The sequence below is a fragment of the Leucoraja erinacea genome, chromosome 8, assembly GCF_028641065.1.
Source record: "Leucoraja erinacea ecotype New England chromosome 8, Leri_hhj_1, whole genome shotgun sequence".
NCBI classification, from domain to species: Eukaryota; Metazoa; Chordata; class Chondrichthyes; order Rajiformes; family Rajidae; genus Leucoraja; species Leucoraja erinaceus.
The window spans coordinates 69,633,595-69,647,169 of NC_073384.1; the positions used below are offsets into that span (position 1 = coordinate 69,633,595).

At 49.0% G+C, this 13,575-nt stretch overlaps 1 protein-coding gene across 2 annotated transcripts in view; it reads left to right on the top strand.

Annotated features, from left to right (window-relative positions):
* Window positions 1–519: 519 nt before the first annotated feature.
* The window catches only part of acss1 (acyl-CoA synthetase short chain family member 1), an 84,099-nt gene continuing 71,043 nt past the window's right edge, over window positions 520–13,575 (top strand). The window contains exon 1 of one of the 2 annotated variants that reach the window (XM_055639940.1): window positions 520–1,067. In XM_055639940.1, coding sequence (XP_055495915.1) covers window positions 707–1,067 — 361 coding nt within the window. In that variant the 5' untranslated portion in view covers window positions 520–706. The remainder of the gene's footprint in view (window positions 1,068–13,575) is intronic. The other variant, XM_055639939.1, reaches the window with a different exon arrangement.

Genomic DNA, 13,575 nt, shown 5'->3' on the forward strand with positions numbered 1-13,575 from the left:
CACAGATGCTGCCTAACCCACTGAGTTACTCCAGGACTCTGTGAAACGTCACCTATCCATGTTCTCCAGAGATGATGCCTGACCCGCTGAGTTACTCCAGCATTTTGTGTCTATCTTCGATTTAAACCAGCATCTGCAGTTCCTTCCTACACATGTCTACATCTTCTGTTGTGCTGCTGCAAGTAAGAATTTCGTTATTCCATCTGGGACAAATGACAATAAAACACTCTCTCTTGAAGTCTACTGCGCCATTCAATCATGGGTGATCTATCTTTTCCTCTCAACCCCATTTTCCTGACTTCCCCTAATTGATACCCAGTGGCTGGACCGCTGCGTTCCTCCAGCACTCTGTGCCTTGTTCTGTAAAAAGCAGCTTCTGCAGTGGCTTGTGTCTCCCTCTCTCTGGGCTTCAGGAGGTGTTTGTGAAGTCACTGTCATTGTGATCCGGCTTCCGGGTGGGGATATCCAAGGCGTGAGTGGGACTTCTCACATTTCAGTAGCTCAGTCATGTTGCATAACGCTGCAGCTCAGCCTGGCCTCTGTAGCCCAGCCTTCTCGCTGTACCGTTTCCTTTTCTGGGTTGGCCACCCTTCAAGACTCGGCGCCTCCTCTTCCACCCAGTGCGGGCTGTGTTTACAAGCAGCGTGAGTGAGGAGACTGTTGGTCGGGGAGTAAACTGCTTGCCTTTCCCCGGGGGAGGGTGGACATGGTGACTGTGGCAGGGTGCAGCCGGGTGCTGAGGAGCGGTGTCAGGCCATGGTTGCTTCCAGCATCATGGGTGGCACAGCGCAGGGCTCCCAAAGCCCAAAGCCCTGGCCGCATCCGACCCTTCCACGTCGCTAGTCCAGCACTCGACATCAGCTCCTTCATGCCCGAAGCCGGCTCCTTCCCCGGGGTCAGGTCGTACGCCGAGCTGCTGGACTACTCCATGGAGAACGCCGACAGCTTCTGGGGCACCCTGGCCAAAGAGAGACTCTCCTGGGACCGGCCCTTCCAACGGGTCGACGACTGTGACTTCAGCAGAGGCTTCAACTCGTGGTTTGTGGGAGGACAACTCAACGTCTCAGGTACCACGGCTGCTGCTGAACCGCTGCTATTCCTTCCCTTCCCTCCATGTTTCACATCACCCATCAATATCTCAACTCTGTCTCACATTGATACTCGTCCAGCTGTACAGCAAGCAAACACGCTGACCAAGTTGGCATTGTGGACCACTCCCATTTGCCTACGTTTGGCCCGTATCCATCTAATATAGCAAAAGGATTTGAGTATAGGAGCAGGGAGGTTCTACTGCAGTTGTACAGGTCCTTGGTGAGACCACACCTGGTGTATTGCATACAGTTTTGGTCTCCAAATCTGAGGAAGGACATTATTGCCCTAGAGGGAGTGCAGAGAAGGTTCACCAGACTGATTCCTGGGATGTCAGGACTTTCATATGAAGAAAGACTGGATAAACTCGGCTTGTACTCGCTAGAATTTAGAAGATTGAGGGGGGATAGAAACATAGAAACAGAAAATAGGTGCAGGAGGAGGCCATTCGGCCCTTCGAGCCAGCACCGCCATTCATTGTGATCATGGCTGATCGTCCCCTATCAATAACCCGTGCCTGCCTTCTCCCCATATCCCTTGCCACCACTAGCCCCTAATCTTATAGAAACTTACAAAATTCTTAAGGGGTTGGACAGGCTAGATGCAGAAAGGTTGTTCCCGATGTTGGGGAAGTCCAGAACAAGGGGTCACAGTTTAAGGATAAGGGGGAAATCTTTTAGGACTGAGATGAGAAAAACATTTTTTACACAGAGAGTGGTGAATCTGTGGAATTCTCTGTCACAGAAGGTAGTTGAGGCCAGTTCATTGGCTATGTTTAAGAGGGAGTTAGATGTGGCCCTTGTGGCTAAAGGGATCAGGGGATGTGGAGAGGAGGCAGGTACAGGATACTGAGTTGGATGATCAGCCATGATCGTATTGAATGGCGGTGCAGGCTCGAAGGGCCAAATGGCCTACTCCTGCACCTATTTTCTATGTTTCTATGTTTCTAAACCTATTCACTGGAATTTACAAGGATGAGAGGATATCTTATCGAAACACATAACATTCTTAAGGGTTTAGACAGGCTAGATGCAGGAAAAATGTTCCCCATGTTGTGGGGTGGGGGAGTCCAGAACCAGGGGTCACAGTTTAAGAATAAGGGGTAGGCCATTTAGGACTGATTGAGGAAAAACCTTTTCACCCAGAGAGTTGTGGAATTTTCTGCCACAGAAGGCAGTGGAGGTCGATTCACTGGATGTTTTCAAGAAAGAGTTCGATTTAGCTCTAAGGGCTAATGGAATCAAGGGGTATGAGGAAAAAGCGGGAACGGGGTACTAATTTTGGATGATCAGCTGTGATCATATTGAATGGTGATGCTGACTCGAATGGCTGCATGGCCTCCTCCTGCACCTATTGTCTATGTTTATATCCATTTATCTGTCCATGTGGGCAATTGTATCCACTTCTATAGCTTCCACTGGCAGCTCTATAGCTCTATAGCATCACTCAGACAGCGCTCCCCCCGCTTTCCCTGTCCCCTGCCTGCATAACGGGCTGGTGAGGGAAGGGATGTGCGTGTGTGTGTGTTCCACTCTGACAGTTGCCATTCCAGTCGCTGGTTTTCCAGCTTCCTGCTACAACTTGACAGCCGTCGGCAGTCGCCTGAAAAATTGCCTAAGTGGGACCGGCCCATAACTCAGTGGGTGAGGCAGCATTTTTCGAAAGAAGGGACAGGCGACATTTTGGGTCGAGACCCTCCTTCAGTCTGAAGAAGGTGCTCGACTCGAAACGTCGCCCATTCCTTCTCTCCAGTGATGCTGCCTCACCCGCTGAGTTACGCCAGCATTTTGTGTCTCCCTTCGATTTAAACCAGCATCTGCAGTTCTTTCTTGCACACCAAAGGATAGATGCCAGACTGGGGCTGTTGGAAGTAGTGGGTGAAGCAACATACGAGATAAACCGACTTGACCCCATTTATTTAATATTTAACCAAAAATAATCTATTCAACTATTTACAATAATATGTACAATACACTGTAGACTGCAGGGAATGTCCACATTACAACAAGCTAGGGTACTATCTGATTCATCTCTATCCCATTGTGGCCATTGCACTGTGTGTCTGGGACTATTTCTCTACAATGCTGCAAACTATATTTTGCACAATGCATCGACCCCTTTACTCTATCTGTTGTACCTGAGCTGTACTAGATTGTACAGTATTTATGTGTATAATTAGAATGATACAGTGTGAAAATGGGTCCTTCAGTCCCAACTTGCCCCAGCTGCACCAGTCCCACCTGCCTGCGTTTGGCCCATATCACTGCAAACTTGTCCTATCCATGTACCTGTCTAACTGTTTATTAGACAGAACTACCTCATCTGGCAGCTTGGAAGGATATATGGATAGGACGGGTTTAGAGAAGCCCATATATTAATTTGATTGCGCGAGACAAGATGGGCCGAAGGGCCTGTTTCCATACAACTCTGTACAACACTGGACAACTCTGTGGCCGCTGAGAGAGAGGTTCCCACGCAAGCTGTCATCTGTCCAATCCCTCCACAGACACTGCCTGATTGACTGAGATCCTCCAGCACTTCTGCTTAGTAATTTGAGCATGGATGATTTCATCAGCCAAAGATAAATAAATGCAAAGCCAAATTCCTCGAAGCCATGAAACTGGAATTGTTTTTAAACCATAACTCAAGGGTTTGTGGAAATGAGACAGATGGAGACATACAGTCCCTCTCATTGTACAATGTGGAAATTATCTTATTACCTTCTCATCAAAACTATTATCTTTAGTTATAGCTATAACTTCTTCACAATGTGAACACTTTAAGTTGCATGATGTTTCACTGTGGAATCACTGGAGTACTTTTCCCAGCATGGTAAAACTCTATAAAATTAGTATATAAAATAATGAGAGGCATAGATAGGGTAGACAGTCAGAACATTTCCCCAGGATGGGCTGCAGCGGTAGAGTTTCTGCCCGCCAGCGCATTCAGTGCCTAAGACGAGGGTTCGATCCCGACTACTAGTGCTGTCTGTCTGTATGGAGTTTATACGTTCTCCCCGTGACCGCGTGGATCTTCGGTTTCCTCCCACACTCCAAGGGTGTACAGGTTTGTAGCTTAATTGGCTTGGTTTAAATGTATGTGTAGGATAGTGTTAGCGTGCGGGGACCGCTGGTCTGTGCGGACCTGGTGGGCCGAAGGGCCTGTTTCCGTTCTGTATCTCTAAACCAAACTAAAGGCCATAGCTTTAAGTTGTGAGAGGGGCAAAGTTAACAGGAGATGCATAGACGTGGCATCGTGTAGGGCACAGACATTGTGGTTGAAGGGCCTGTTCCTGTTCTATGTTGTATGTAACACTACATAGTGCTTTACAACCAATGACCATCTCTGGGACGCATGTTCATTGTTGGTGTGTAGAAAGTGCGGAGTCGGCGAATATCCAGCGAGATCTGCCAGGCTGCCATTTTGGTGCCACCCTCTACTACGTTGAATCTTCAGCAAAACCGATGGCCAAGTCATCGTCTCTCTCTCTACTTGTGGGATCTTGCTCAGCAGAAGTTGCTGCATTTCCTTCCTGAGCAGTGATTATACTTCATGGCTACAAGGTGCTTTGCGATATCCCCTGTGACATGTCTACGGAACTGGTGCGCTACAATGCCGAGATCTGTATTGTGCACGCTGTATAGAAGGGACTGGTTTAAACCCGAAGATGGACACAAAAAGCTGCAGCAACTCAGCGGGACAGGCAGCATCTCTGGAGAGAAGGAATGGGGGACGTTTCGGGTCTGAAGAAGGTTCTCGACCTGAAACGTCACCTATTCCATTTCTCTAGAGATGCTGCCTGTCCCGCTGAGTTACTCCAGCTTTTTCTGTCTATCTTGTGCACTCTTTATCTTCCCCTTTGCTCTAAATCTTTCTCCTCTCACCTTAAACCTACAGGTCAGTACAAACCTCCCGGTCAGTGCTTCATGTTTTTTGTGTATGTGTACGTGTTGTTTTGTGTTTTGTGTACTTACTGTCGGGCGAACAACGCCTACGGCCGGCAGGACCTTCTTAGGATCGGAGCCGGTCGCGAACGGGAGGTTACCGCCGAGTTTGTCCGCTCATATGAGATCCCGGCGGACATAGCAAGGAGCCCCGACTCTCCGTGGATCACCATCCCCGCGGGGAGGAGGCGAAGACGGCGCAGAGACAGAAGGCAAAAGCGAGGCTGCAGGGCCGGCGCGCTAGCGAGGCTACGGAGGCAGCAACTGAAACCACCGCTGCCCAGCCTGTTCCTAACGAACGCCAGATCCCTCGCTAACAAGATGGATGAGCTGAGGCTACAGACTGCAGCAAACAACGTCGTGAAGGACAGCAGTATCCTGTTGATCACGGAAACCTGGCTTCATTCTTTCATTCCGGACTCTGCTATCGAGCTAGCAGGCTACACAGCACAGCGTCATGATAGGACAAGAGACTCTGGTAAGAGCAGAGGTGGAGGGCTCTGTGTGTACGTGAACAACACCTGGTGTACAAACACAGTGATTGTGGACAGTCACTGCTCTCCGAACCTGGAGTATGTGACTGTTAAATGCAGGCCCATTTATCTCCCTAGAGAGTTTACTGTTGTCATGATAACTGCTGTGTACATACCACTGGATGCTAATGCTAACTCGGCTATCGGTCATTTGTATGGTAGCATTAGCAGCCAACAGAGCATATATCCTGACGGTGTTCACATCATAGCAGGGGACTTTAACCACGCGGACTTGAAGAAAATGCTGCCCAAATTCTACCAGCATGTTAAATGTGCTACAAGAGGAGCTAACACCCTGGACAAGGTCTACTCCAACATCAAGCTGGGCTACAGGGCTAGACCACTACCACACCTGGGCCAGTCTGACCATATGTCCCTGCTCTTAATTCCTGCATATGCCCCCCTCAGGAAAACCGCTCCTACTATTACAAAGACCATCACAACCTGGCCTGATGGTGCTTCTCAGCAGCTGCAGGACTGTTTCGACAGGACCAACTGGGAGGTGTTTGAACACCGGGACCTGGAGGTGTTCACAGACAGTGTACTGTGTTACATTAAAAACTGCATGGACACGGTCACAGTGGACAAACGCATCCAGGTCTACCCCAACCAGAAGCCCTGGATGACCCGGGAGGTCCAGCGGCTGTTGAAAGAGAGGAACACCGCTTTTAGGTCTGGCGACAGGGCTTTATACAGCACGGCCCGAGCTAACCTGAAGAGAGGCATCAGAGAGGCCAAATCAAACTACAGGAGGAAGATAGAGGACCACCTGGACAGTAACAACAGCAGGCAGGTGTGGCAGGGGATCCAGTATCTCACCAACTACAAGACCAACCTTGGAGCTGTTGAAGGTGACGCCTCGCTGGCAGAGGAGCTGAACCACTTCTTTGCTCGCTTTGAAGTGGAGCCACCCGAGACAACCACATCACAGCACATGGTCCACAGCAGCCTAACCCTCAAGATAGAGGAGCATGAGGTGAGGCGCAAGCTGCGGGCCATCAATCCAAGGAAGGCTACTGGACCCGACGGCGTCTCTGGACGTGTGCTGAAGGACTGCGCAGACCAGCTGGCTGGAGTCTGTACGAGGATTTTCAACCAGTCTCTGGCCCAGTCCACTGTTCCACCCTCTCTGAAGTCCTCCACCATAGTCCCCTTGCCCAAAAAACCCCACATCTCCAGCCTCAACGACTACCGGCCAGTCGCACTCACACCAGTGGTGATGAAGTGTTTTGAAAAACTGGTCCGGGGTCATATCACATCACTCCTGCCCCGAAGCTTTGACCCCCACCAGTTTGCGTACAGAGCGAATAGATCTACAGAGGACGCTGTAGCCACAGCTCTCCATGCTGCACTGTCCCACCTGGAGCAGCAGGGGAGCTACGTGCGGATGCTCTTTGTGGACTACAGCTCTGCTTTTAATACCATCCTTCCCCACAAACTGGTGGACAAACTGGGGGACTTGGGACTTCCACACTCCACCTGCACGTGGATAAACAGCTTCCTGTCGGGTCGCAGCCAGAGAGTCAGAGTGGGCCATCATACATCCACGGCCCTCAGCCTCAGTACCGGCTCTCCACAGGGCTGCATACTGAGCCCCCTGCTCTACACCATCTACACACATGACCCCCGCCCACCACAGCAACACCATTGTCAAATTTGCGGATGACACTACAGTGGTGGGACTCATCTCCGGGGGGGACGAGTACGCCTACCGGGATGAGGTGGAGCAGCTGACAGTGTGGTGTGAAGAAAATAACCTGCTCCTCAACACCTTAAAGACAAAGGAAGTAATAATAGACTTCAGGAAGAACAAAACGGACATGGTACCATTGACTATCAGAGGGGACTGTGTAGAGAGGGTGGCGGATTTCCGCTTCCTGGGAATCCATATTGAGGAGGACCTGACGTGGAGCGTGAACACCACTGCGCTGCTGAAAAAGGTCCAGCAGAGACTGCACTTCCTGAGGGTGCTCATGAAGAATAACATCACTCAGAGACTGCTGCTGTCCTTTTATCGGTGCTCCATTGAGAGCATACTAACATACTGTGTATGCGTGTGGTACACCAGCTGCACAGCGGCTCAGAGGAAAGCGCTCCAGAGGGCCATTGACAACGCCCAGAGGATTGTCGGCTGCTCTCTCCTTACCTTGGAGGACTTACACAGTTCCCGCTGCACCAAAAAATCCCAGAATATCATAAAGGACATTTCCCACCCCGGACACTCCCTGTTTGAACTGTTGCCGTCAGGCAGACGGTACAGATCTACAAGGACAAGGACAAATAGACTAAAAAACAGTTTTTACCCCACTGCTATAAAAGCACTAAATGTAGCCGCCAAGGAACGCAGGGGCGATACAGACTAAGGGACTGTGGTAACTGTGGAATCGACAGAAGGATGGAGGGTTGGGTGTGTATGCGTGCTTTGTCCGTGATATTTATTTAGTTGTTTATCTTTAATATATATTTAAAATGTTTGAATGCTGCACTGACTGGCTGACATTTTAAATTTCGTTGTACATGGTTCATGTTACAATGACAATAAAGAAACTATTCTATTCTATGTCCTCTGGTTCTCGATTCACCCTACTCCAAGTCTTCATGTGCACTTCGCAAGGAAGAATCTACCAGCATACAATTCACCTCGACACCATTGTCCGATTCACCTCTGCACCATTGAGGGCATTGGACCGTCTATGCTGTAGCACATAATATTCTACACTCTGCATTTTCCCCTTTGCTCAATACAATACGGTTTTATTCGTCACATTGCACATAAAGTGCAAGTGAAATGAATTTGCCAGCAGCGGTACAATGGTAAAGAACACACAAACACACACTAAAAATGTAACACAAACATCCACCACAGCATTCACCACTGTGGTGGAAGGCACAAAGTCTGGCCAGTCCTCCTCCGTTTTCCCCCGTGGTCGGGACCTCAACCCTCCGCAGCCGCCGCTGCGGGCGTCCAGATGTGCAAGACAAGGTAAAAAGTCCAGGCAAGTCCTGAATCGGTGCTTCCCCCACCGGAGACCGCGGCTTCAGGCTGGTGTAGGCCGCAGGCTGGTAGTCGGAGATTTAAAGTCCCCGCCACAGCCAGAAGCACTATCTATTGTACTTGAATTTGAACTGATTGTGTCTGTGTATGGGGTATCTGGTCTGTTTAGATTGCTCTTCACTCTATCGGTACACTTGACTGTAATAAACCTGAACCAAGCCTGCAAAGTTTGGCTAATTGCTTCATGTAACAATCTCCTAACCATGCAACGGACTATAAAACATGTCCGTGATCACAGCTGAAGGTCACAATTTATTCCAGGCCAATTTGCAGAAATAAAGTGTTTAAGAAGGAACTGCAGATGCTGGAAAATCGAAGGTAGATAAAAATGCTGGAGAAACTCAGCGGGTGCAGCAGCATCTATGGAGCGAAGGAAATAGGCAACGTTTCGGCCCGAAACGTTGCCTATTTCCTTCGCTCCATAGATGCTGCTGCACCCGCTGAGTTTCTCCAGCATTTTTGCCTACTAGCAGAAATAAAGTGTTGCCTTGCTTAGCACAATCATCATGTGTCGAGCTGCTGACTAAGCCACCGCCAACAGGATGTGCACATCACAGAGGGAGTGGGAACTGGAGAACATGCAGAAGTATACCAAAGGTCACTGGAGCTGGCACAGTTAATAAGCCAAAGACTGTTCGTAAATGAACAAGTTGTTCTGAAAACAGAAGTAATAATCTCAGCCTACATTTAATTTCTGTTGACTTTAAAGCGGATTTGGAATTGTTTTCGAAAACAAGGGACTGCAGATACTGGTTTACAAAAAAAAGACACAAAGTGCTGGAGTAACTCAGCAGGTCAGACACGGATTGGCGACGTTTTGGGTCAGGACCCTCCTTCAGACCCAACTTTGAAACGTCATCTACCCATGTTCGCCAGAGATGCTGCCTGACCTGCTGAGTTATTCTAGCACTTTGTGGCGTTGTTCAGAATCTATTTCTTCCTTTTACTGTTACAAGTGTGGTGTGAAAAGGAAGAAACTAAATAGAAGAATTTTCCGTCTAACATCTTTCCAGATTCTCCCCATTTGCAGCTGTAGGAGTCTTCCCTTCGCTGTCCTTACTCAGCTGTTCTGCCGCTGAGCCCCTCCTGATCTCAGAGCAGACTTAATCAGCCCAGTGCACACTCTGGTATCACCGTTCAGAAACCTGAGCACATGCTAAATTTGGCAGCTCAGATATTCAGTTCATCTGCTCTAATTGATTTACATATGCTGACACATCAGCTCTCTGCAGAGCTGTTCCATCAGACCTGTTCCACTTGGAGTCAAAGAGGAATAATTATATATAGAGTCACAATTTTGATAGCATGCAACACAAATGCTAATGGGACTGGATGGATTAGAGGATAGCTAATATTATCCCACTTTTCAAGAAAGGAGCAAGAGAGAAATCGGGGAATTACAGACCAGTTAGCCTGACTTCGATGGTGGGAAAGATGCTGGAGTCAATTATTAAGAGGTAATAATGGGGCATGTGGATAGCAGTAAAAGGATTAGTCCAAGTCAACATGGATTTATGAAAGGGAAATCCTGCATGACTAATCTTCGGGAATCTTTTGAGGATGTGACAAGTAAAATGGATGAAGGGGTGCCAGTGGATGTAGTGTATCTAGACTTTCTGAAAGCCTTTGATAAGGTCCCGCATGGGAGACTGGTGACTAACATTAGAGCACATGGTATTGGGGGTAGGGTGGTGATATGGATAGAAAATTGGTTGGCAGACCGGAAGCAAAGAGTAGGAGTGAACGGGCCCTTTTCAGAATGGCAGGCAGTGACGAGTGGAGTGCCGCAAGGCTCGGTGTTGGGGCCGCAACTGTTTACCATATATATTAATGATTTGGAAGAGGGAATTAGGAGCAACGCTAGCAAGTTTGCGGATGACAAAAAGCTGGGTGGCAGTGTGAACTGTGAAGAGGATGTTAGGATGTTAGGGTTAGGTTAGGTAAGGGGGAGGTGCAGCGAGACCTGGGCATCCTTGTACACCAGTCACTGAAAGTTGGCTTACAGGTACAGCAGGCAGTGAAGAAAGCTAATGGAATATTGGCCTTCATAACAAGAGGATTTCAGTATTGGAGTAAAGAGGTTCTTCTGCAGTTGTATAGGGCTCTGATGAGACCACATCTGGAGTATTGTGTACAGTTTTGGTCTCCTAATTTGAGGAAGGACATCCTTGTGATTGAGGCAGTGCAGCGTAGTTTCACGAGATTGATCCCTGGGATGGCGGGACTGTCATATGAGGAAAGATTGAAAAGACTAGGATTGTTTTCACTAGAGTTTAGAAGGATGAGGGGGTTCTTATAGAAATAAATAAATTATGAAAGGACTGGACAAGCTAGATGCAGGAAAAATGTTACCAAATTTGGGCGAGTCCAGAACCAAGGGCCACAGTCTTAGAATAAAGGGGAAGTCATTTAAGACTGAGGTGAGAAAAAACTTTTTCACCCAGAGAGTTGTGAATTTATGGAATTCCCTGCCACAGAGGGCAGTGGAGGCCAAGTCACTGGATGGACTTAAGAGAGAGTTAGATAGAGCTCTAGGGGCTAGTGGAGTCAAGGGATATGGGGAGAAGGCAGGCACGGGTTATTGATAGGGGACGATCAGCCATGATCACAATGAATGGAGGTGCTGGCTCGAAGGGCCGAATGGCCTCCTCCTGCACCTATTTTCCATGTTTCTATGTTAAAGCTTTTCATTGCCCCAAAGGGCATTTGACATATACCAAAACCTAAGCCTAGAGCTCTAAACTACAGGAACAGGCCCTTCAGCCCACCAAGTTGGCTTACTAGGTTAGTCCCATTTGCTGTATTTGACCCATATCCCTCCAAACATTTGCAAAGACTAACCCCTGCTTCCAATTCCTCCGTCTGTGCCGCATCTGCACCCAAGGTGACGTGTTCCATACCAGGACCATCCGAGATATCCTCACTCTCTCATTCTTTAGGGAACGGGGGTTCCTCTCTCCCATCATGGATTAGGCCCTCACACGGGTCTCCTTGGTACCCCGCAGCTCTGCTGGTGCTCCTCCCCCCCCTAGTCGCAACAGGGACACAGTCCCCCTAGTCCTCACCTTTCACCCCATCAGCCGTCGCATACAACACGTAATCCTCCAACATTTTCGCCTCCTCCAACAGGATCCCACCGCGAGTCACATCTTCCCATCTCCATCCCTTTCTGCCTTCCGCAGAGACCATTCCCTCCACAACTCCCTGGTTAACTCATCCCTTCCCACCCAAACCACCCCTTCCCCAGGTACCTTCCTCTGCAACCGCGGGGGATGCAACACCTGTCCCTTTACCTCCTCCCTCAACATTGTCCAGTCCTTTCAGGTGAGTCAGAAGTTACCAAAGGGCCTGTCCCACTTTGCGATTATTTCGGCGACTGCGAGCGTCAGTGACTGACGCACATAAAACCATCAAGTTGTACGACATGCACGCTGACGTATGCTGTTCTGCGGGTGACGCCCGGTTAGGGTTATGGTCAGGGTTAGGGTTAAGGTTAGGGTTAGGGTTAGGGATAGATGTGGGACGACAGATGGCGCAATGGGCTAAGTGTTCGGCTGGCGACCGGAAGGTAGCCGGTTCGAATCCCGCCTGGAAGTGCATACTGTTGTTGTGTCCTTGGGGCAAGACACTTCGCCCACCTTTGCCTGTGTGTAAAATGTAATGTAATTATGTGAAGCACTTTGGGGTCAATGCAAGTTGACTAAAAATGTGCTATATAAATAAGATTATTATTATTATTATTATTATTATTATTATAGAGCTAGGGTTATGGTCAGGGTTAGGGTTAAGGTTAGGGTTAGGGTTAGGGTTACGGTTAGGGTTAGGGTTAGGGACCACAGATGGGCGGTAAAATATTCTTCCTTCAATGCACGGATTTTAAACATTAATAAATTAAAATTAATACAATAAAATCAATTGTGCAAATGAAAAGATGTCTGAGTCGTTCAGTTTTATTTACAGATGTATTGGTCCACTACCAGATCCAATCACTGTCTCTAGCTTTTCACAGGGATGAATTCAGTGAGTGTAGACTGAACTGCCCTATCCTCTCCACCTCCCTCTTCCCCTATAGCTCCTTCCCCGTCCCCCCTACCCTTCTCCCCTCCCCTCTCATCCCCCCCTTCTTCCCTTCCCCTCTTCCTCCCTTGTCCCCCCGCTCCACTCTTCTCCCCCTTCGCCACTCCCCTCTCCCTTCCCTCACATCCCCTTCTCCCATTCTCCAACCCCCCCCCCCCACCCCCACTTTCCCCGATGCCCCCCATTTGTGGACCCAGCCTGCGACTAGCGATCGCACGCACATTATCCCACACACGCTAGGGACAATTTTTGCAAATCTGTGCGTCTCTGGAGCTTGGGAGGAAACCCTAACCCTAGCCTAACCCTAGCCCTAGCCTAACGTTAACGCTAACCCTAACCCTAACTCTAGTCCTAACCCTAGCCCTAGCCTAACCCTAACCCTAACCCTAACCCTAGCCCTAACCCTAACCCTAACCCTAAACGCTAACCCTAACCCTAACCCTAACCCTAACCCTAACCCTAACCCTAACCCTAAACCTAACCCTAACCCTAACCCTAACGCTAACCCTAACCCTATGCTCTCCTCAAAGTCCTCAACGACCTCCTCACCTCTGCTGACACTGGTTCCCTCAACATGCTTATCCTCCTCGACCTGAGCGCAGCCTTCGATACAGTGAACCATAACATCCTTCTCACCAGACTCAAAGACCTCGGCATTGAAGGCTCTGCACTCAGCTGGCTCCGTTCCTACCTTTCCAACAGATCCCACTTCATCTCTCTCCACAACCACACCTCTGCTACAGCCACAGTCACTCAAGGCGTTCCCCAAGGCTCCGTACTCGGCCCCTTCCTCTTCATCATCTACATCCTCCCCCTTGGTCAGATACTCCGCCACTTCAACCTGGACTTCCACTGTTACGCCGATGACACCCAGATC